This window comes from Euprymna scolopes, chromosome 43, assembly GCF_053919585.1.
Source record: "Euprymna scolopes isolate OS-2025 chromosome 43, ASM5391958v1, whole genome shotgun sequence".
NCBI classification, from domain to species: Eukaryota; Metazoa; Mollusca; class Cephalopoda; order Sepiida; family Sepiolidae; genus Euprymna; species Euprymna scolopes.
This window is the reverse complement of record NC_136524.1, coordinates 10,897,403-10,924,238: the sequence shown is the minus strand read 5'-3', so window position 1 is coordinate 10,924,238 and position 26,836 is coordinate 10,897,403. Positions and strand designations below refer to the sequence as shown.

At 31.5% G+C, this 26,836-nt stretch overlaps 1 protein-coding gene across 10 annotated transcripts in view; it reads left to right on the top strand.

Annotated features, from left to right (window-relative positions):
* The first annotated feature begins 1,067 nt into the window (after nt 1–1,067).
* LOC145268181 (F-BAR and double SH3 domains protein 2-like) overlaps nt 1,068–26,836 on the top strand; it is a 313,479-nt gene continuing 287,710 nt past the window's right edge. For 6 of the 10 annotated variants that reach the window (XM_080123408.1, XM_080123407.1, XM_080123403.1 and 3 more), the window contains exon 1: nt 1,343–1,554. In XM_080123408.1, coding sequence (XP_079979534.1) covers nt 1,534–1,554 — 21 coding nt within the window. In that variant the 5' untranslated portion in view covers nt 1,343–1,533. Of the gene's footprint in view, nt 1,555–26,836 lie in introns of all 10 variants that reach the window. The other 4 variants (XM_080123410.1, XM_080123404.1, XM_080123409.1 and 1 more) reach the window with 3 other exon arrangements.

The following is a 26,836-nucleotide window of genomic DNA, read 5'->3' as shown; positions in this document are numbered from 1 at the left end:
AATGGCACTTCGGTATACCGGCACTTCTAGTTTTGTAATAATCTTCTAATTTAGTTTTTCTGAAAAATTAGAAATTCAATTTTTAATTGCTGGCGGCCATGCTTTTTTCTTACACAGAAAAATATTTACTTTATAAAGATGTTATTACACACACACACACACACACACACACACACACACACACACACACACACACACACACACACACACACACACACACACACACTTTCCAGATTTTAATAATTTTAAAAGCAAAAATAAAGAGGTTAAACGTACTCGGCGATAACTTAATAAGAAATTGAATTGTTAAAACAAAAATAAATGAGTAAAAATTTGGAATAAAATTTGTTATAAATTTTTCAAGGCAAATTAAAATATTACTGAGCTAAGATAATTTACTTCAATTTGGAGGAGAGGCATACAATCAAGAATTTTGCCCCGGAATCACCTGGCCATCAGCAGACAGATCACTACATGCCACTTTTGGTCAAGATCAAAGTGTAATATCTGTTCTTCAGATGCTGCTGCACTTCATTTTCTTGTTCTCTTTCGGTGGAGGAGAAATCCTTCACGACTGAGACAATTTTTATTTTTGTACCTTTTCTCCACGTTAAAAAACGACCCTGGTGTCTAACTCTGTCCCGTGGGGAGGCATAGTAAATAGGTACAATACTACATGTACGAACAATAATGTTATCCAAAATGTGTGCGCAAACCAAGGTGTGCTATTCCAACAATCCCTATGCTATAATAGGATCAAAAGTTGACATGTGGTCAAAAAAATTAAAAAAGAAAGTGAAAAAAAAAAAATAATAATAATGAATGAACAAAGGTGTGCTGCTTTTAATTTTTTTTTTTTTTTTTTTGCTTAAAATGCCTTTTTTAATGAAATAGAAATTAGCGAGTGCCACTAAAAAAGGAAAACTATCAAAATAGAAATTGCACCTGTGGGAGAGTAAACATGAGGGAGAGAATAAATGTGTGTGTGTGTGTGTGTGTGTGTGTATGTGTGTGTGTGTGTGAGAGAGAGAGAGAGAGAGAGACAGAGAGAGAGACAGATTGAAAAAAGATAGAGAAGGGAGAAGGAAGAGAGAAAGGCGGCTTTAGTTGTGTTTGCGTAAATACATTAAAACCAGAAAAAAGAAGGAAGCAATATGAAAGGATGAATTATATAATAAAATAACTTAAATAAAAAAGAAAGAATAAAGAACGAGCAAAGAGATCCCAAGCAAGAGAGATGGACGAGAGAGAGAGAGAGAGAGAAAGAAAGAGAGAGAGAGAGAGAGGAAGAGAGAGAGGAAGAGAGAAGGGGGGGGGGCTTTAGTAGGTGAAACTATTGATTGAATCGCTGCTGCTGTTAATTATATTCGCTTATATTTGATGCTGCTGTTGTTGATGATCATGATGACGACGGATTCGGTGTCGACCGTGGCGGAGAATCTGCCCATTTATTAAAAGAAGGAACGTTCCTTCTCCTCTCTCTTCTTTTTTCTTCTTCTCTACCACGAACTAGCAGAGCTTACACAAGACAAGATGCAACCCCCACCGAGAAAAGTAAGTATTTTTTTAAAAAGTTAAGTTACATAAATTTCATTTATGTAACTTAACTTTTAAAAAATAAAGTAAAAACACCTACTCTTGCATTTGCGTAAAAATGAGGAAACAGAGAAATGTTCTTTCTTTTTTGTTTTTATTTTGTTATTGAATGTGATATTTATATAATTGAATTGTTATTTGTTTTTATTACTAATATTTATATGAATATATTTAAGAATGTCTTGTTGGCTTTCTATTAAACCTGTAATGCCACTGCATTTATATGTAGTTTGTTGTAAATCTCGCCTTTCCTTTAGCGCAGAACAAGTGCGTGTATTTTTGTCATTAGAATACGTTTTCTTTGATTTAATTCCAATTATTATTATTTTTTTTATTATTGACTTTTACTTTATTACACATTGTTTAACTATGAAAACATTAACCTTGCTTTTTTTCATCTTGTATTTTTCTAAAACACTTGTTTTTTTGTTTGTTTTGTTTTTATAACTAACTTAACAGAATATAGAAACATTTCGATAGATCTTTTACTTTTTACGAATAAAATTTGACCCTCATCTCCCAAGAAAACAAACCCATTAAAAAATCTCTTTATCGTTTTTTTTCTTTTTTTAAAATTTAAGTTTAGAAAAAAAAAAGGAGAGACAAATGACAAGAAAATAGTATAATTTTCGTCAGGGGAAAGCTACAACTACAAAATATCATTTTTGAACTGCACATAAATTAAAAATTATAAAAAGGTTAACATTCTGTTATTCATTCATTCATTCATTCGTTCATTCGTTCGTTCTTCTTTTTCTTCTTCTTCTTCTTCTTCTTCTTCTTCTTCTTCTTCTTCTTCTTCTTCTAAATCTTATTATGATTATTATTTGCATGCAGTTTGTTGCACATTTGTTTATTTTTTGGGTGTAAATTTTATTTGATACAAAACATTGGGGGGTGCATTAAAATAATTTCAGTTGAAATTCACAACAAAATGTAATAACGATTATTTGTAGGTCTTTTTTTTTTTTTTTTTTCCTTTCGGCCTGAATTTATTCAAACATTCTCCGAATTATAAAATTAAGTTTTGACATGATTTAAGTTAATTCACGTTAACCTAACACAGAACAAAAGAAGACACCACCTTTAATAAATGTTTGGTTTCTAGTGTATGTAGGTAATAACTATAATTTATGACTCTGCTATTTTTTCTTCTTCTGAATTTCGGACAAGTGCGTATTATACAAATGCAATTACACCCACGCGTGCACACTGCACGTCACATGTAAATAAGATCAATGCGCGCAAAAATATTTATTTAAAGATAAAAGGTCACTTAATATACATTATTATGAAATAAAACCATGAAATCATTAATTTCGAATCTATATATATTTAACTCTTATGTTTTGTAAGCATGATTTTGAAAAGGGAAACATTTATGACGTGCGTTTTCGAATTAAAAAAAAAAGAAGTGTTCTATGTCCCAAAATTTGTTCTCTCTGCTTACAAATGCAGCACACAGCTGATATTGCGTAATTTGTTAAATTAAGAATAAATACGTTCAAGTTAACTAAATAAAAAAGGTTTATTTATTTATTTGTAATACTAACTTGCAGAAATAAAAGTAAGAATTCTCAAAAAAAAAAAAAAAATGAATTTTTAAAATAATAAAATTGATAAAACCAATCGTATCGTCTGCATTGAGTTCAGCGGCTGCAAGGAGCGTGAAGAATTTTCGCAAACGCATCTCAGCAGCAGAGCAGCAGCACTAAATCGAAAGTGGAAATGGTACCTAATTACTATTTGGTTAGTTGTTAGTAGTAACATGGACGTTGCTGCGACTATATATATATATATATATATATATATATATATATATATATATATATATATATATATATATGTGTGTGTGTGTGTGTGTGTGTGTGTGTGTGTGTGTGTGTGTGTGTGTGTGTGTGTGTAAAAGGAATAAACCAAGTTATGTGTTCACTGTTCATCAATGTTTTGTCTTTATTTCAAGACTTCCTCTGGATAAATGAAATTAAGAAATCAAAACACCAGTACAAATATTTGAAAATATATTTTTGATGTAATGAAATGTATGACCCTATTCCATTTAAGAAACGGAAAAAGTCGCTGGAAATTTAAAAGAAAAAAAAGAGCATAGATTGTAAAAGAGAGTAAGATTTTTTTCTTTATATATGTTGCCGTTAATATATTTTAAAAGATATGATGCAATTCATATTCTTTTTCGAACAAATAAATCCGTTATAATTTTAATATGGATGTGTAACTGAAATGAAATGAGTGTATTTCTGTTATGTAATTTATTGACTGATTATATGTATTAGTTATTATAGGATGTGTTTTCTGTGATGTGAGGTTAGGGTTAACTTATGTCAAAAATTAAATTATATACCTTCAATAGAAGTTTACTTATTAATGGTGATACATTATAGAAACCACTACGTTGTTTAATTGTGCTTGAATTTGCGATAAGCGCTGATTCAAGAAGTCTCCGGCGCGGTTTATTTGAAATAAATTTAACTATTTTTGCTTATTTTAAAGTCAAAGGTGTGATTATGCTGCAATGAATGAAAGAATAATGCACTTAGAGAATTGCTATTTTTTATATCTCTTTTATGTTCATAGAACCTTTTTTCTAACTTAGGCTGGGTTTCACCATGGTATATATATTTTAGATACATTGAAGAGATTTTAATTTTTCTTTCTGAAAACACGCACATAGATAACATTAAAGACAAATTAGACAGTCGAACCCTCCATAAAGTTCACCTATAAAACAGAAAACAATTTTTACCTTTTCTAGACATACTTGTTATAAAATCCAATGATAAACTATTCTTCAAAGTTCACTGCAAAACTACACACAAAAAGGATTACATACATTTCTACTTACACGATAACAAAATAAAAACATGATAATTGGTTGCTTTCTACATGCATTCAGAATATGCAGTCCAGAATATCTGGACGAAGAATTCAAATACCTCACAAACAAACCTTGCAATATCCCACATATTTCATATTAAATGCTAAGTGAAAATCCACACAAATATTTTCCAGGATAAATAAACAAAAATAATATACACCAGACATCTTCTCTCATAAACAGACACCTTTTACCTACACGCATAAATGATACAATAATTTGCAACACACTGAACAAACTAGGAATTTCAATCATACAAACATCACCACAAACTATAAAACAAACATTAAAAAAAAAAAAAACACAATTTCTAATGCCCGCCAATTTCCATTGTTCCTTGCCAAAATTGCCATCATATGTACGTTGGTGAAACCCAAGGTAGATTAAAAAAAAAGGACTCAATGAACATAAAAGAGATATAAGAAATAGCAATTCTCTAAGTGTATTATTCTCTCATTCATTGCAGCATAATAATACCTTTGACTTTAAACAAGTAAAAATGGTTAAATTTATTTTGACGGAGACTTCTTGAATCAGGGCTTATTGCATATTCAAGCACAATTAAACAACGTGGAGGTTTCTATAACATAGCGCCATTAATAAGTAAACTTTTATTAAAAGAACATTATTTAATTTTAGACATAGGTTAACCCTCTCACACCACAGAAAACGCATTCTATAATTAATACATATAATCAGTCAATAAATTACATAACAGAAATACACTCATTTTATTCCTGCTAAACATCCATATTTGAATTATAACGGACATATTTGATCATATCTTTTTAAATATATTAACGGCTATATGACGTTATATAAAGAAAATATCTTACTTTCTTTCACAACGGTATGCTCCCGCTTTTTTTTTTTTTTTTTTTTTTAAATTTCCAATTACTTTTTCCATTTCTTAAATGGAACAGGGTCATACATTCCATTACATCAAAAATATTTTTTCAAATATTTGTACTGCTGTTTTTTCTTAATTTCATTCATCCTGAGGATGTCTCGCAATACAGGCGAAACGTTGGTGAACATTTTTATTTCTTTATTTAATCGGAATACTATTTCCATTATTCTTATCGTGTGTGTGTGTGTGTGTGTGTGTGTGTGTGCGCGTGTGTTCAAACAGCGTTATCATAAAAAAATAGTTGTTTCCACTCTGCTTTTATTATTTGCGAATTCAGCTTGAGCTAGGATCAAAGTTTAATATTTAATATCTAATTTGCCCACGTTCAAAGTAGAAAAATATTCTTCTAGACTGAGGACATTTTATTTTTGTCCCAATCTGGAATGCTATCTTTTAATGGATTTCCCAACATTAAAAACCGATCTTGCGCCAAAAATATTAAAAATGTGGTATCCTTCTACACTCAGACAATATTTGGTTTTTGCCCTTTTTGAGAGAATTCGATTTTCCACATAAAACGACTTTGTGTCAAACTTTGCCCTCGTATGGATCTCTCTCTCTCTCTCTCTCTCTCTCTCTCTCTCTCTCTCTCCCTCTCTCTCTCTCTCTTTCTCTCTCTCTCTCTCTCTCTGTGTCTCTCTCTCTCTCTGTATATATATATATATATATATATATATATATATATATATATATATATATATATATATATATATATATATATTCCAGGTTAAATGTATTCAAGAGTGATAACTAATGGATTTAACAAGGTTATTAAGCGTGATCAATAAAAAAAAACAAATTTACATGCTGACGACACTGGACATGTTAATGTTTCGGACAAATAGTTGGTTAAAACCAGAAGACCTCGTTAGGCGACTTAATAAATGGTTGCTTTTCACAGAAGAAACCAATCCTATCATGTCCAGCATTGCGACCACATAAATTTGTTATATATATATATCTATATATATATATATATATATATATATATATATATATATATATATATATAGATGCACATACATACAAACATAAACAGATATATATATATATATATATATATATATATATATATTTAAGAATACAAATTAAAACTCTGTGAATGATGATTTACAAAAATGTATTATTTGACAAGGAAACACAGTAAACATTTAGAAAATTCCTTGTCGAATGATAAACTGTTTGTAAATTCTAATTTACAGAATTTTATTCTTATGATAATAAGTTCTATTCCATATTTTGTTTATTGAACTTTTTCATCTGGTTTAGATTTTCCTATTAGTATGATTATTTATTTTAGATTTAACTTTACGGAACTACTCATTTATTTAACTATAACCCTTTTTGAATCAATATATATATATACTATAGTAAATAATTATATAATATAATTATTACTATTATTTGTTTTTAATACCTACATTTAATCCTTTCGGGAATCATCAGTGCAGAGTGTCACGATTGCCGCCGGTTGGGAGATTCGAACCCGGCAATGAAGTTATCTCTGATTCCATTAGCAAGTAACGAACCCACACAGCCAACGTTAACTGCGAAAAATACTGTTGAAATTTAAACATTTATTTTTAAATGTCAAAACGATGATAGTGATCTAATGATTATGACATCATGATCTGCATATATATATATGTGTGTGTGTGTGTGTGTGTGTGTGTGTGTGTGTGTGTGTGTGTGTGTGTGTGTAAGCTCCATACAAGGGCAAAGTTGTGGCAAGATAGCTATCATGACCTTCAGGCTAGGATCAAACAGTAATACCTGTTCCGCCATCCATCAGAGGACAAAAAATAATTCTAGACTCAGATATTTTTTGTATTTTTGCGCGAATCAAGAGCGTATCTTTTTGAGGAGCTGGATAGCCTCCCTTAAAGAGGACCTTGTATCCTATTTGTGTGGAAAGGCGGCAGTAGGAATACGTTACAACTAGTTTAAAAGACTGTACTTTTCTCAATAGCCCTCTATCCCCTTATTTTTAATACTTCTTATCACAACTCTTTAACGTATACCATACTGCAGTTAATCTTTTCCGTTCTCTGTCAGTAAAAAGGAAATCTTTCTAGACAGAGGTAATTTTAATTTTTCTACCCATCTAGAGTGACGTTTTTTTGTGGAGTTGGAGTTCTCTCACATTAAAGACTGATCTTGTATATAACTCTGCCTTCGTTGGGAGTCAAGTAAGTCATCCAATCAGGGAGAAATCTTCCTAAATTGAGGCAGTATTTATTTTTGTCCCAGTCCAGTGTGCTTCCTCTTGGGGAGCTGGATTTCTTTACATTAAAAAAAAAACGGCTTTGTATCTAACGTGGAGAGGCAAACAAGTTGCTGTCATCATTAGTCAAGTTGCTGCCTACACATACTTCTATCATATTTTGAAGCGTGCTTGTTGTTGAGAGAACTTCATGTATGTGTGTGTGTGTGTGTGTGTGTGTGTGTGTGTATTTGTATGTGTGTGTTTGTGTGTGTGTATTTGTATGTGTGTGTTTTTCCCCACGATTACACAGATTGAATTAATATATATATATATCAATTTAATTACAATTTATCAAACATTTATTGAAATAAAAAGAATCTGCAGTGTAAAATAAAACTAAATTAAAAAAAAATTCCATTAAGAAAATAATTTTATTCCGACATTAAATTTACCGAAATGCATTTCAGTTTCTTCAGTCATTTTAATATTTTGTTAATAGTTGTACCTATTTACTAGGCCTCCCCACGGGGTAGAGTTAGACACCAGGGTCGTTTTTTAACGTGGAGAAAAGGTACAAAAATAAAAAAATTGTCTCAGTCGTGAAGGACTGATCATCCACCGAAAGAGAACAAGAAATGGAAGTACAGCATCCGAAGAACAGATACTACACTTTGATAGTTGTAGATAAAACAAGTAGTACACAAAAAAGATCACTTGTTTCGTGATACTTCGAAATGTTTAAAAATTTGGAAGCGTTTAAAGTGTCGAATAGAAAGTCATTTACAATTCTCTTCAAATCCCCATTAATTTAAAAGACTGAACTACTTTTTTTAATTTAATTTTTTTATTTTTTACTTATATTTTTTATTTTTTTACATTTTTAAAGCAGATATTAAAACAAATTGTCATTGGTTCAACTAATAATTTCATGATTAAATAATACCATAAAATTAAAATTACCGAAGTAATTAAATTTAATTTTAAAACAAACACACTTAAAATGGAGGATAAAAAGCGAAACAGAAATGAAAATGGATCTCTAGTAACACCAGGTATGCACAACAACGATAACGAATACAAAATAATCGTGAAGGGTCAAAGAGGATGGGAAACTGGGAAGGGGAGAGGTACAAACCAGACCTCTATTGGATGAATACGAAGAGTACGGGATTGCCGCCTAAATTTTACTGTCACTTAAGGCAGCATAAAATTGCCAGCATAAAATCAATAATAAGTGACTGATGCGATAATGCTAAGTCATTTGCAAATGTTATCGAACGACTCAGAGTGTAATGGAAATATGGAGAGACTTGTTGTCACCTAGACTCCAGAAAACGCCATCGGTTATTATCAGTGATTTCGTTCAATTAATATTTTAATGGCAGGATAAGATAATAACTTTTACTTTTACTTTTAATCCAAATTTTCAAAATAATAAAATTAATCAAGTATTTTGTAGAGTACACAATCCGTAACAAAATTGACAAAAATATGATTCACCAGTACTCACACATTCATATAAAATTATGAAACTACGTCAATAATTTAAATTTTCATAAATTATTTCTGATGTGACCTAAAAATGAAAAACCAACCAACCAAAAAAAAAAAAAACACTCTCGGCTGACATTTGATTTAAAGTGGAGGATTTCTTTTCGATTCATTTCAGATGTCCGGAGTTGTCTAAACGCTATTTACTTTCTTGCTTCCCCTTACAACTTGAAATGGTTTTGTCAGACATGTTTTTACTTGTTAACTTTGGTGTGATGGGATGGAAGTACATCTCTCTCTCTCTCTCTCTCTCTCTCTCTCTATATATATATATATATATATATATATATATATATATATGTATATGCATATATATATATATGTATATGCATATATATATATGTATATGCATATATATATATATATATATATATATGTATAAGCATATATATATATATATATATATGCATATATATGCACACACATATATATACATATATATATGCATATATATGCACACACATATATATACATATATATGCATATGTATGTGCATATATATACATATATATGCACATATATATGTGCATATATATGCATATATATATATATATATATATATATATATATATATATATATATATATATATCTCAGAATACTGAGGTGAACAAGATCTCAGATTATTGAATCCTGTGATATGGAAGTCTTCAAAAATATTTTTGAGAAGTAATATTTTTATATAAGACAATCTCAGCCAAAAAGGAATAGCTCAATATACTAGATAGAGCAAAGTAAAATTTATAGTTTTTAATATTTCAATTTCATTCTGCAAAATATAAATTTTCAAAACGGAAATTTATTATTTGAACAAAGAATACAATTAAGAGTACTTTCTTTAACCCGTGGATTTTCGATGTAGGCTCATATCCTCAGCGGAAAAGTCATTAGCAAAATATTAAATCTGGTTCGAAATAATTTTGCTATTCAACACATACAAAGAAAATTAAGGATTAAATCTTTCTACGTGACATAGAATAAGAAAATAAGGCTGAAACAAAGAAAGCACATTGTATTCGAATGGAGTAGCAATCCTTGACTAGAGTGGGATGATGTAAGATTCCAAATTAGTTGAAGAAATCAAATGTAGGAAGTAAATTCACAGGTTTTTCCGAAATAGCACCCCTGCTAATTATTAGGCCTATGACAATGGAATATTATTTTCATTGCTTTGACTCTCGGGTATACATCCGACACAGTTAGACACAGTTAATCAACCGAGAACCACATCACTCTATATAAGGGGTTCTCAACCGGGGTCCACATGGACCCTAGGGGTCCATGGAATATTTCTGGAGGTCCACATGCAAAACATAACAAAACTTATCATATCATAGTTGTTGTAGAATACTTTATTTGCATTAAATTAGTTTTCATTTAAAAATAAAGCTTAATTATATAATATTTCTTTGATTATTAAAACCTCAAAATTTATATGAGTGAAAAATAGATTGTCTTATGACCAATAGTTATGAAGGGGTCCACCAAGATAAAAAGAAGGGAAAAGGGGTCCATGAGCAAAAAAAAAGGTTGAGAACCACTGCTCTATATAAAATCATATAAAATATCAACGGATACACACTCAAGAGTCAAAACAATGGAAAGAATATGCTGTTGTCCTAGCCCTAGTAATTAGTAATGATACGATCGGGATGGATGATAATGGATTCGTTCCGACTCATTTTTTTGGTAGTACAATCTCCGAGGAAAGTATCCACTGAAAGATGAAGATTCCAAAATATTTTTAATAAAAGCTAAGATGGAGAACTCAAATTCGATATTTTAAGGGTAGATTTAAAAAAATTAGAGAACTTTAAAATGAGCCTACATCGAAAATCCATGGGTTAAAGAAATTATTTTGAATTGTATTCTTTGTTCAAATAAGAAATTTTTGTTTTGCAAAATTATACTTTTCTGAACGAAACTTGAATATAAAACATCTATCTATCTATCTATCTATCTATCTATCTATCTCTCTCTCTCTCTCTCTCTCTCTCTATATATATATATATATATATATATATATATATATATATATATAGAGAGAGAGAGAGAGAGAGAGAGAGAGAGAGATATGTTTTGAGAAAAATAGAAAAACCGAATGAAATTAGTAAAATAATCAACGTTTCGTCCTTATTTCAGAGGACATCTTCAGGATATTGAAGTAAAAATGCAAGAAAAGAAAAAGTCATAGATCATACGAAAAAGAGAACAGTTTTTGAATCCTACCCATGTCGGAAAGGACAAACGTGTGCGTATGGGAAGGTTGGGTTGTTCGATGTCTATATATGCACTTTTAAAAATGCGTTAAAATAAATATGTACATTTTTTTTTCCTCCTGTAAACTTATTCATTTTGTTGAAATATTTAAGGAAAAACGGTTAGCCAGGATCTATTTTGATATTTTGTTCTCTGATTATTATTTTCCCTATGCTACGCATATGTTTGTCCTTCCCGACATGGGTAGGATTCAAAAACTGTTCTCTTTCTCGTATGATCTATGACTTTTTCTTTTCTTGCATTTTTACTTCAATATCCTGAAGATGTCCTCTGAAGTAAGGACGAAACGTTGATTATTTTAATAATTTCATTCGGTTTTTCTATTTTTTCTCAAAACAACGTAAACCACCGCTGGTATTTTTATTTTTTATACATTCTGTCGAAATGGAAAACCGATCTTCTCTGCGAACATATAAGAGCATCTTAATCGCAGCAAATTCTCACAACAACTGGAGAATTTTTCTGGAAAAATGTATTGAAGAAAAAGTCATACCTGCATGCATACCTAAATCTTTTAAAACATCAGACCATATTTTCCCGGATTACATTGAAAAATATCTTCTGTCATCTATAGTATATTTAAAGCACCAAAGCTCTCATCTTTTTCGGAAAGCCAGGACATTAATTACTGAATATCAACAGAATTACAAGAAAACACCCAGATCAACTAAGAACGTTAACAGATCTATCAAAAAATTTAACACGCGCCATACTTTTAAATTGGAAAACAAACTTGCGCAATTGATAAAAAACAGCAAATGGAAAACTTTAGGACGTCCAGACCTTATTCTAAACCTTACTTCAAAACCACTCTCGGACATTGAAACTGAAGCTCTCAGTTTCGGTCTTAAATTCGCTACCGGCAAACATTCAAACATCACCACTAACACAACCCTAAAAAATTATAGACAAGATGACTCAGATTTTACTAAGGGCTTCATACAAGGGATAATAGTATTAACAACTACCCAACCTCAAGAATTAGCATTACCAAAGAGATACATTGATGCCTTAAAACTTTTAACAAAAAATCAAGACATCATCATTTCACAAACCGATAAAGGAGGCGGTATAGTTATAATAGATAAAGACATATATCTAAAGAAAATGCACACACTATTGGCAGACGGAGATATATATACTCTGATATATTTAAAATCAATAGAAAAAGATTTCGAAACTTTTAATAAATCCGTAAAAAAACTTATCGGAAATGATAAAAAATGGATAAATAACATAGAATACCACCCCACTATTCCTGTATTATACGGCCTCCCCAAAACACATAAAAAAAACGTCACTATGAGACCTATAGTATCTAACATCGGAAGCGTCACCCATAAACTAGCACGAGCTATTGCCCAAATTTTAACTCCACTATTGGGCACCATCAGCACTTCACATATCAAAAACTCTGGTGACTTCCTAAATAGAATAAAAAATATGGACATACAAAATAAAACCATGCATAGTTTCGACATAATTTCCCTCTACACAAATATTCCAATCAAAAATGCCTTAATCATCTCCACAAACACCTAATCAAAATTAAAGCCGGCCTACCTTTTTCCTCAGATACACTAATACAAATCATAAAACTCATCACCGATAGAACATACTTTCAGTTTAATAACTCTTACTACAGACAGAAATTCGGACTCCCTATAGGTAATCCCCTTAGTGGTGTACTAGCCTGTTTATTCTTAGAATTCTTAGAAACCAACTCTTTTAAACACAGGCTTCCTAACAACTCCATATATTTTAGATATATAGATGACATTCTTATTTTCCTACCTAAAAACACACAAATAGAACAAATTAGAAATAAATTAAATTCAGTGGAACCATCTATAAAATTTACACACGAATCCGAACAAGACAACTCCCTAGCTTTTCTAGACATACTCCTCATCAGATCAGAAACCGATCTGAGTTTCAAAGTACATAGAAAGACCACACACAAAAACGATTATATTCACTACTACTCGCACCACAATGATAAAATAAAGACTGGAATGATTATTGGTTTTTTCTTGCGTGCCTTTAGAATATGCAGCCCCCAATATCTTAATGATGAATTTCAATACATTACGAATGTTTTAAAAAAACTACAGTCCCCATCCTATTTAATTTCTTATGCAAAGAAAAAAGCTACGAAAACACACTATGATATAAACAGACAGAAAAATAAAACAAATACCTCGCTACTAAACAGACATCTTTTCATTCCCACCCACACAAAAAATACAAAAATTTACGACACTCTTAATAGACTTGGTTTTCACTTGATACAAACAACTTCCTCAACAATAAAACAGACATTAAAAACTACCAAGCACTCTCCCCAAACCCTCACATCCGACGCCGGTATATATTCCATCCCATGTAACAACTGTCAACCAATGTACATAGGTGAAACACAGCGAAAATTGAAATTAAGACTTTACGAACACAGAAGAGATATAAGGAATGGTAACGCCCTAAATGCACTCTTTTGCCATTGTGCAGAACACGATCATTCATTTAATTTAGATCATGCGAAAATTATTAAATACGTGATAGATAGAGCTAAAAGAAGACTTTTAGAATCAGCACTAATATTAAATACTAATACTATTATGCAAAGAAAAGGCTTCTACCATTTAGCCCCTAGCATAGGGAAAATAATAATCAGAGAACAAAATATCAAAACAGATCCTGGCTAACCGTTTTTCCTTAAAATGAATGTTTACAGAAGAAAAAAAAAAAAAAGTGTACATATTTATTTTAACGCATTTTTAAAAGTGTATATATAGACATTGAACAACCCAACCTTCCCATACGCACACATATGTTTGTCCTTCCCGACGTGGGTAGGATTCAAAAACTGTTCTCTTTTTCGTACGATCTATGACTTTTTCTTTTCTTGCATTTTTACTTCAATATCCTGAAGATGTCCTCTGAAATAAGGACGAAACGTTGATTATTTTACTAATTTCATTCGGTTTTTCTATTTTTTCTCAAAACATAACGTAAACCACCGCTGGTATTTTTATTTTTATTTTTTATATATATATATATATATATATACACACACACACACACACACACACACACACACACACACACACACACACACACACACATTCATAATCCCTATTTTAGGTGAATCAACAGTTTGCACTCACCTCGCTCATTTGAAATGGCGAGGTGAGTCCAAACTGCTTGGTTACGAAACAATCGTAACACATAAGGAGATACACCATATGATGTTCTCGATTTTTGCAAAAAATATTATACACATATATAATTGACTTTGATTTTATTGATATATGAACATTACCGGAATTTAATATATAAAAATGAGGGGTAGAAAGACAAACGGAAAACAATTAAACACTGTAAGAAATCATTAAACGATAAATTAACAGGTTTAGGGACCACGAATGTTTTCAGGAATTGATCATAACGAAAGCAGTCAAATTCTCGTTTGATGATCATAAATTTTATGGTGTCAGTTTTTATAAAGTAAAATCATATTAAGTTCAGTAATGAACTCTTTAATAGTTTTATCGTCTGTTAATTTCTCCAATAGTGTCCCCTTTTCAAGAAATACAGTTTCAATAAATAAAATAATAATATAAGCTAAGGTAGATGGAGAGCTCAAATCCGATATTTTAAAGGGTTAATGAAATCATTTTGAATTGTTTGAGCGACTTGACTTTCGATAATTTAAAGATTTCAGTCAACTTAGTAATTCTTACGGTCACGAAAAAAATCGCCATAGCAGTCATTTATAAGGAATGTACACGATTCGTCAAAAATGTTTGCAAAAACATGCTTTGTTAGTGGTCGCACTAATATTCATATCTATGTAAAATAACCTCTCTTAAAAAAATAAGAAAAGGGGTATCAATAAGCACAGAAAAGAAGAAAGGGGGAAAAGAAAGCAATTATCTCATTATGGAAATAGAGTGAAGATTTCTTTCTGAATTCGTCTCAGATAAAGACTGACTTACTATTTGCTTTCTCCCTTCCTCTAAACACTTAAAATGCTTTGGCCCAGCAGTATTGATTAGCTAACTTTTGTGTGACCGGATTTATATTTATATAGATAGAAAAATAAATACACATTGATCATTATTATAAAGTACAGGATGAAAAAAAAAAAAGGAAATTTAAATACGAATAAAACATGTCCGATACAATGTTTTCATGGTCGACCTCTACATTTGAAAATGCTTTTAAATTGGCGAAAAGTTCAAGTATTACTGTTCATTTGTTTATGGAAACCAAACAAATACAGCATTTCTTGAAGACGACACTATTTTAGAAAATAACTGTAGGATCTTTTTCATCCTTTTTCGAGCTGGAAACCTAATAATTCAACTTGGAAAAATGGATGAAATTCACACCAAGATCGATAGTAGTCGCAATAATACACATTATCAATTCTCATCTCAAACTTTCCGAAATATTAAAATTATTTAGGAGTTCCGGTAGCAGAACGGTTCCAAATTGAAAGATGAATTTGTGATGCTAAATGGAAACGTGGTCTCAAATCTATGGTGTACTTTTTATTTCTTCTGCACATTAATTATTGATTATAATTAATGTTTGAGAAGAATTTTTTTTTTAATTTTCATTTATTTAAACTCAACGAGAGTAGAAAATAATTTTCTGTATATGTCTAATCAACTAGTGTACACAATGTCTATAAAAAATGACAGAAAAATAATTATGCTTTATTGGCGTACGCATTCGCTATTTATATATATTACTAAAATATTCATGACAGGATTACATTAGTAATTATATTTTTCATATCTAAATTATTATCATTTCTGATGACCTAAAGAAAACACCCAGCGTTTCCCTTTAGTTAAAGAGTGAAGATTTTCTTTGCAAACTCATTTCAAATGGCGGGGCAAGCTTGAGGTGGTGATCTGACTTAACATATTCTGTCTCACTTCCCATCACTATTTGAAGTGATTCTGTTCGAGTGCGAAGTGGGGTGGAGGTAGAAAAAAAGCACATGTTTCACTCGTTAACTTTTTGCGTGACGGTACGGAAGTACAAGTATCTCTCTATAAAGTTAGGCGTGTATATGTTTGTATGTGCATGATCGTCTCCTAAACTAATTAACCAATCATTATGAATATGGCTGCTAGGTGTAAGGAGGTTAGGGTTAGGTTTAGTTTGCTTTTTTGCAAAGATGAGTGAAAATTTACATACCTCCCATTTTTCTGAAATTTTAACAATGAATTTAATGAATATTCCTTGAATTTCAATTTCTTTGGAGTATTTTAAAGAGTTTCCGGAGACATAATATGAGTACAACCTTTCAGCTGAAAATCGAAACATTTTAGATTTGCATTACATTTGATCCATAATCAAAAGTAAGATTCCCTCAATCCAAATTCTTAAGCTTTAACCAAAAATTTTAATCCGTCTCATCATATAATAGATTTTTATCAATTGGATTAGAATAAGTGCTTTATGTGAAAATGATGGTTGAATATAATTAATTCCGAATAATTCTCTTTTTTTCTTTATTATTTTCTTTATTTTTGTCTTTATTATCTTCTTTATTTTTTCTTTATTTTTTCTTTATTATTTTCTTTATATTTTCTTTATTTTTGTCTTTATTATTATCTTCTTTATTTTCTTCTCTATTTTTTCTTTATTTATTCTTTATTTTTGTCTTTATTATTTTTTTCTTTATTTTCTTCTTTATTTTTTCTTTATTTTTGTCTTTATTTTTTCTTTACTTTTTCTTTATTTTTTTCCTTATATATATTTCTTTATTTTTTCTTTATTTTTTCTTTATTTTTGTCTTTATTATTTTCTTCTTTATTTTCTTCTTTATTTTTTCTTTATATTTTCTTTATTTTCTTCTTTATTTTCTTCTTTATTTTCTTCTTTATTTTCTTTATTTTTTCTTTATATTTTCTTTATTTTTGTCTTTATTATTTTCTTCTTTATTTTCTTCTTTATTTTTGTCTTTATTTTCTTCTTTACTTTTTCTTTATTTTTTCCTTATATATATTTCTCTATTTTTATTCTACCTTTTCCCTGCCCCCAGTTTTCGACTCTCATTTTATATCCTTTAATAATCCCCATTATTTTTTCACCCTTATATTTTTCATTTCTAATCTAAATGTGTTGAAACCAGTTTAATTTGTATACATATATACTAATATAATGCCGGCCTTTCTCCTCTTTTGATGAGAAGCATTTAGCTTCGACATGCCATGACCCTAAGAGGTTCTTTTTCCATTTTCTTCCTATTTCCATTCTTATTGATTTGGTGGTAAAACTAAATTTCAATGTAACTTTTATCCCTCATCTTTTTTAATTAATCTATTAATTTTGGTTCTTATATATATATTGATCTTAATTATAGAGTGGGGGGTTAATTTTGGCTTAATAAGGCTTAATTAAGGGAGTGTTCTTAGATATGTTTTTGACAGAGAGTCATCCGATACATATCAAAAATCACAAAAATCCGATCCTAAAAATAGTCTTTCTTATAGATAAAAAAGAAGAGTTTTTATGAGGGAATAGTATACGTTACACTGGCAAGGGAGATAATGAAATCTTAGTAAATCACTTCTTAAAAAACAACAACAAAAAAAAAACAGAATTATTGGTATCTGGAGGTATAGCTCAGTGGTAGAACATTCGACTACAGATTGGATGATCTCCTGTTCAAACTCAGGTGTACCTTACTATTTTATTTTTTCTTATTAATGAGTTCAATTTACAATAAAAGAAGAAGTATGATTTAAAATCGCCACAAATCATTTATTCCTCGTTTGCATATTTTAAAACTAAACATTAATCAGAAATTACTTTTCCAGGGGATTCATCATCAAGCCCAAACATCAGCTGACGTAATATTGTAAACAGACGGAATTTGATAAACGATATTATCATTATTATTTTTTTTTGTGAATTAGTTCACCGATCAAATTATTCCTCGTAATACATATTACTTAATAGAGGATTGATTCTATAATAATACATACGCAATTTTCATAAATTAAAATATCATGTTTAAGCGTATTGTATGACTAGGAAACGCCGGGCGTCCATGTAGTACAATATCAGTAATTTAATACCCAACGTTGTAATGTTTACCAACGTCATCGTTTATAACAAGAACATTTACAAACACTTTTTTAATTTCAATCCAGTACTATTTCTGTATAGCGTTGTGGTAGGGTGCAGTATCTCGTTGCTCAACTCCCTACATAGTATCCCTGCAACTTATGTCCCCGATGTGCCTTGTTTGGGGTGAAAATGGAATAAAAAAAAACTGTTAAGTAATAGATAAATCACTCGTTATACGGCTGAACGCTTCTTATTAGCATGTGTCAGACTAGGCCTAAATATAACTGTGCAATGGAATGCGTAGTAAAGAAGAGGAAGTGTAACATTATCACAAAGTAGGAACATTGTATTGTTGATGTCAAAGGTCAAGCGGTAGAAGCGTACTAAAGAGCTACCCTGAAAATATGTATGCATGCGTATATGTACGTATGGGCATATATGTATATACGAGGGGCCTTAAATAAGTTTCCAGACATTTTTATGGGTATTTTTATTTTTATTTATAGTACACATGAAACTCTAGTCCCTTCCTAAATAATCTCCTCCGGGTGCAATGTACCGTTCCAACAACTTCTGGAAGGCCCCATGGAAGTCCACTTGTCTGCACATGTCAATGACCCTCGTCACAGCCTCCTTCATCTCCTCAATTGTCTCATAACGACAGCCTCTAAGGTTTTCCTTGAGCTTAGGGAATGATCAAAAGTCACAGAGTGAGGAATTGTCTTGATACTCATCTTGGTCAAATAATCTGTGACAAGGGTGGAGTTGTGAACTGATGTCCTCGTGGAAATGCCACTGAACCAATTTGAAGAGTGCTGCTTCTTCTGATGGAATCTCTTCCTGAACTCCCTTAAAACATCAACATAGTATTCTTTGTTAAATGTCTGTCCAAGAGAACCCAGTACATATAGACATGCTCGTGTTGTCAAAAAAAGCGATCATCAGAAGTTTCTGGATGGATTTGCTCTATCTGACTTTTTGAGTCTGGGAGAGCCTGCATGCTTCCACTGGGAACACTATCTCTTGGTCACTGGGTTATAGCAGTAGATTCAACTTTAATTGCAGGTCACCACAGCATCAATAACTGCGGAATCTGAATTGGTCAAGTCAACCATCTCCCTGCTGTCATAACAACGTCTTTCTTTCTGATCTCTGAGCACCCTTGGTACAAACTTCGCACAAATCTTCAGCATCTTCAGTTATGAATAATTGTGGGTACAGTTCCCACACTGACACCAAACTGTGCCCTTATTGTCTCTATAGACACACGACAATCCTTATCCATGAAATTCTTTATTTGGCCAATCAACTCTGATGTTCTGACTTCCTTACTCCTCCCACACCTCTTATCACCCTTCACAGACTACCTTCCTTCCTTGAATCTCTTATGTCACTCAAAAACTGATGCTCAATTCATGCAAGATAGTCCAAAAGCAGTCTGAAGCATTCCATACATTTCTGTGTCATTTTTCCAAGTTTAAAACAGAATTTTATTGCATATCATTCTTCTAAAGTGTCCTCATGTCCATATTTTCGGATTTTAATCATTTCAAATCACACTTCATTTCCTTTTGACGGATTGATTGTTGCTATTTCTCCTGATGAGTTAAGGGCATAATAGATTCCCTGATTGATATAATAATTAAGTGATTGATTTTGCGCTACGAAACAGATACTGTCAACTGAATTAAAGGAATAAATTATAAGATGGTCAACATCATGAATTTTGGAATATAGTTTTTTGTCATTTATTCTCTATATTGCTCGGTAATTACATTGAGCTCCTTAAATAAGGATTGGTATATATTATAAGAAAATACATTTCTACAGATATATATATATATATATATATTATATATATATTATATATATATATATATATATATATATATATATATATATATATATATATATATATATATATATATATATTACTATAATAATTAAATAACTACAGACACCAGTGTTTCATCCTTTCATCCTTTCGGGAATCTTCAGTGCAGGGTGTCACGATTAATACCAGTCGAACGATTTGAACCTCGCAACATGAAACATCTCTGTCTCTCTCTCTCTCTCTCTCTCTCTCTCTCTCTCTCTCTCTCTATATATATATATATATATATATATATATATATATATATATATATATATATTGTGTATATTTAGGCAACATTTTCTCATTTAGACAAATATTATTGAATAGCACGGAATTATTCTGTTTTACAATTTTCCTTTTTATCTTCTTCAATCTCCGAATAGTCCTTTTTGTGTTCTTCTCGAAATTGTATATGTTGGATCCATAATCGCGAGCGCTTTCGACAGAAGGACTTCTATATAAATAAATGTAGAAATTGTTTTTCAATTTACTTATATATTTTTTCCTAGTCACGTAGTAGCTTGTTACAAGTTAGGTGGGCGTTTTTTTTGTTTTTGTTTTTTTGTTTTTTACATATATTAAACACATTTATATATACAAGCACATATATACATATTCAAAAATTTATCCTAAACATTTCAAAACGTTCCGGCTGCACTCACAATTAATATTATTTATTTGAGACTTCTTTGTTTTAATGTACAATGCCTCGAGTATACTTAGCCTATTTACATTTCTCTCACTCTGCAATACTCTTGTATTTTCTACCATAATTCTTCGAAATTCCGAATGTTGGCAGCCATGTCCCTTCAAATGTTGTGATATGGAGCTAGGGTCAGAGAAGTGGAGAGTCAATCTTCACGACAATGTGTTAGTTGTTGAACCAACATAGCTACTAATATTGGAGATACACTCTCCTATTGAGCAGCTAAATTTGTAAACTACATTGGTCCTTTCCAACAGGTCATTTGTTTGCGAAATGTTGTTTTTCCATTACAAGGCTTGTTGTCTGTATTTTCTTATAATATATAATAAATTTTATTTTTTTTATTATTATTGGGAGCCACGTATCTACAGATTATGTTTTTAAGAATACTCATCGATTTTTGAGTTCTTGTGTAACTGGTTACGGTAATATATATTAACAGGTTGATAATTTTCTTGAATATTACTAATTTGATTCAAATTACTAATGGCTAGTTTTATTTCTTTATCTACAAGAGAGTTAGGGAATTGATTATTTACTAACACTTGTTTTATAATTTTTAATTCATTGAAGAATTTTTTTGTTTGAGGAAATCACCTTTGCACGGTGTATAAGATTCCTTATTATATTTGTTTTATAACGGAATGGACATTCACTTTTAAAATTTAAAATACAAGAATTAACGGATGTAGGTTTTTTTTAAGACGGAGGTGATAAATTCATCGCTACTAGAGTCAATGAGAACGTCTAAAAACGAGATTTTATTATTAGTACTTAGTTCATATGTAAAGTTAAGAACTGTATTATTCTTTAAATATTCTATTTCCTCTGTGTTATTGACAATTAGTATATCGTCCACATATCGAACATAAATATAGGGGTTCTCTATTAAATTAAATACCTTGTTTTCTAGATCAGCCATATAAAAATTACTAAATGTTGGTCCCAATACGGAACCCATTGCAACGCCATCCACCTGTGTGTATATATTTCCCAGATGATCCAAAAATGGGACTTTGGTTGCACACATTACTAATAATCTTTTTTTAGGATTGCTGAACTCATTTTAAGTGGAGGAAGGGTCGGATTGTTATATATGTTCTTTATGATAATTTCAATGGTTTCATTCACTGGTATATTTGTAAATAGATTTTCAACATCTAAAGAGGCGGTGATTTTATTATCGATTTTAGTTACTTGTAGAATCTGCATGAGTTCTTTCGTAGATTGTACACTGTATTTACAAGGTAAATACGGTGTGATGAGTTCGTTGATTTTTTTTAGTTAAGTTATGTATCGGTGTTGTCACCTGTGAAATTATGGGACGAAGTGGGAAATTAGTTTTATGTGTTTTTATGTTGCCATATAAATATCCAGGTTTATAATCTCCAATTATTAGGGGGAGTTTTAAATTATCTATTACATCATTATTCGCGGTGATAAGTTTGTTAACTTGAATTTTAACATCATTAATAGAGCTTTTTTTTTTTTTTTTTAACTTTCTTAAATTTTCTGGGATCATCCAAAATTGATTGGAGTTTACAAAAATATTCAGTTTTATTAAGTAATACATACATATTGGTTTTATCCCCTTTTCTAATAATTAAATTTGGGTGTTTTTTTAGTTCATTGGCAGCCTTTTTTAAATTATCGGTTAAAATAGTTTTAGATTTTTTGAATCTATTTTTCATAGCCTCAGCCCTAAGCATATCTTTAATACCCGGATGTGTAGTAATTTTCTGTTCGTTTTCTACGTTAACAAGATTTTCATATAGGAGTTCTATTTCGGCCTTTTTATTTTGGTGGCTGTAAGTGCTAAATAAATGAAAATTAGGTCCGAGTGCTAGAAATTCTTTTTGATGCTCTGTTAGTTCTTGATTGGAAAGATTAATATAACTTTGCGTTTGCTGGGGGAGTAATATATTGCTTTTGTACAACGTGTTCAGTTTCTTTTGTAAAGTTGTTCTATGTGAGAGTTCAAATTGATTAAGAATTTCCAAGAGATTGTGTTGGATATAGGTAAATTGATCTGCGGTAATCATATTTTTTAGTTGGTGTTCTAGATCGAGGACTTCAGAGTTATAGTTGTTTATAAGTTCACGGGCAATGGCAATTTGCCACTTAATTAAGTTGACTCTGAAATTCCAAGTGTTGGTTTCATTTTGAGCGGTTGCGTCGTGTAATTTAAATTGTGTATATTTAGGCAACATTTTCTCATTTAGACAAATATTATTGAATAACACGGAATTATTCTGTTTTACAATTTTCCTTTTTATCTTCTCCAATCTCCGAATAGTCCTTTTTGTGTTCTTCTCGAAATTGTATATGTTGGATCCATAATCGCGAGCGCTTTCGACAGAAGTACTTCTATCATCCTCAGACATATTGTAGAAATAAATGTAGGGATTGTTTTTTTTTTAATTTACTTATATATACATTTTTTCCTAGTCACGTGGTAGCTTGTTACAAGTTAGGTGGGCGGACTTTTTTTTTCTTTTTTTTGTACATGTATTAAACGGCCCTGTCGGTGGGGCATTAGAATACACCGACTGCCCCTCTGCAGAGGGTAAAAAGGTCCTGGATATGACCTTAAACTATATCCAGTGGTGAGGCCTCAGCTTGCGGGCTTTGGGGAGTGTGGAGCCACCCTTTAATTACCATTGCTCCCAGGTCCACTCTGACCCGGAGTGGTAGTACCTGTTAGGGTCCCAACTATGGGTTAAATAGAAACCGACTTGAAAACAACAAATATATTCTACTAAAAAATTTCTTTAAAATCTTTGGATTCGGCATATTTAAGGTTGATATGCCGTAAAACAAAAACAACCAACCAACCAACATGTATTAAACACATTAAACACAGCCGGAACGCTTTGAAATGTTTGGGATAAATTTTTGAATATGTATATATGTGTTTGTATATATAAATGTGTTTAATACATGTTAAAAAAAAAAAAGTTCGCCCACCTAACTTGTAACAAGCTACCACGTGACTAGGAAAAAATGTATATATTAGTAAATTAAAAAAAAACAATCTCTACATTAATTTCTACAATATGTCTAAGTATGATAGAAGTACTTCTGTCGAAAGCGCTCGCGATTATGGATCCAACATATACAATTTCGAGAAGAACACAAAAAGGACTATTCGGAGATTGGAGAAGATAAAAAGGAAAATTGTAAAACAGAATAATTCCGTGTTATTCAATAATATACATATATATATATATATATATATATATATATATATATATATATATATATATATATATATATGACTGTTTACGTGTGTATGTATAGGTATGTTTATATGTACGTATGTGTATGTATAAATGTGATTACCGTCCATTGGTAATGTTGAACATTATGCATCAGCTTACTATACGTTCGCTTCTAAAGACAGAAATACTTCCTTTTTCAACCTAGCTGTTAAGTTGAGCGCTTGGATAAAATGTTCAGACTTGAGTTAAAAGGCGACTCATGCCTGATGTTTGAACTATACGAACAGCAGAACAGTTATCTCCGCACTGACAGCCTAATGCCGGCTCTGCTGACGATTCCTCAAAAGATTGAAACATATACATATGTAGGCAATAATAAATTAAAAAAATATACGTACGTGTATACTATGCAATCATAATTTCCTTATATGTGGACCGGATCTCGCAAAGTGAACAGAAGAAAAACCGTCGTCAGTCGGATTTTTGCGTTTATGCATCTTCGGGCACTTTCCTTCTAGTCTCCTGACTGTTATGCCTTTTCCCCACGATTGAGCTCTCTGGTCTATTTTTTTTTTTACACGGTGGTCACCACTTATCAAGGCCCGGAAACCACTCAAGGATAAGTGTTATTGCAAGTACAGTACGTTAGTGTGGAGATTTAATGAAGTGTTTAATTAAGGAAGCGTTTGATTAGGAATTTGTTTACGTTGGACTTGAAAACATCCAAGTTGTAGTCAGGTGGGAAGCAGGCAGACGGAACAGAGTTTCCACAGGCGTGCAGTTCTAAGAAAGAAGCTTTGTTCATGGAATCTACGTTTTGATTTAGGCACAGATAATGAGTGGGGAAAATTTTTCACAGTGGATTCAGCTAGACGGGTGTTTTTCGTGAAAGATTGGCGAGGGGGGGGGACGAGAGATTGGAGTTCAGACGTGCACCTGCCATGGAAATAACGATAAAACAAGGATAGGCTCGCAACGTCTCTTCTGTGGGAGAGAGATTGCAGGGTAGAGAAAAGGGCATCCCTCACTAAGTCACGAAGTCTATTTTGTACTCTGTCAAGGCAGGATAGGCTGTTTTTAGCAGCTCCTGCCCAGATATGGCAGCAGTATTCCATCCTTGGACGTACTTGGCTTTTAGATAGAGAATTGCATCAGTAGAAGGAGCGGTAGAAGGATCCCACCATTTTTCCAGCGACCTTGGCAACAGACTTGATGTATCTGTTCCATTTCAGATCAGGAGTAAAGGACAAACCCAGAAGCTTGTCAAAACATGGGGCTTCTCCTAGACGAGAGCCATCCATTTCAATTGATACCAGATGGGGATCAGAGCGTTGATGATGTAAAGATAATTTTTTTTTTATACAATTACAAGGGATTCGGCATACATGCACATATACATGCCATTAATTTGCTTTTTTATTGTATGGGCGATAGAGACAAATGAACGAGTTCAATTATTCATGGTGAGGCATTTGGTAATTATGCAGAATACGGACCGTGCTGAAATAATAACGTTATTTAGAAACTCATTCTTAACATGGACGGGGTGGTGTTTTATAACTATTCTGTACTTTCATCTAACAATTCAATAAACAAAAGATACTGTAAAAATTTATTTTAACTTACATAAGTACAAAACACTTACCTAAATGCTCTCACTTCCTCCCCTTCCTCGACTCCCGTCGCCATTTGGATGCAGTGCACTGCCCTGAATCACTGTCCCATTGACGCTCTCCTCTGCATGCCACTAAATTCTTTAGTGCAATAAGCACACGATTTAATAGCATTTAAACTAATTTAGGCGAAGTAGACCCCACATTTAATAAATGTGAATTAAAATACACAAAATAAAATAATATAATAGAAACGGAATATCTCTCTCTTTCTTTCATTTTTTTCATCATCATCTCTCACACACACACACACACACACACACACACACACACACACACACACACACACACACACACACTCTCTCTCTCTCTCTCTCTCTCTTTCTCTTTCACTCTCTTACTTTATTTTTAACGAAGTAATAATGCCAACGGAGATTATTTTTAATAAATAAAGAAGTAAATGACGTTAAGAATATTTTTGCTTTAACAGAAACTGTAATTCATTGTAGCTACTGGAGCGAATGATTTTTTCCGACTGTTATAGAACAGGTCATGTGATTAATAAATAGCAATGTAAAGAAGAGGAAAGCTAGCATTCGTCGTCGTCGTCGTCGTCGTCGTCGTCGTCGTCGTCGTCGTCGTCGTCATCATCATCATCATCATCATCATCATCATCATCATCAGAACCCTTGTAAATTCCACAGTAGTTGAAAACATCATCAAATAAGCAAACAATAGAATGTCCTTCAATAGGATAATCAGTGTAATATTAGTTCTTATCAGAACGTGAATTAAAAAATAAATATTTTTGTAGACAAATATGGAGAAGTTGGAGAACTGCTTGAGATATATTATTACAAGAAATAGAACTAAGACACTGGTTAGTGA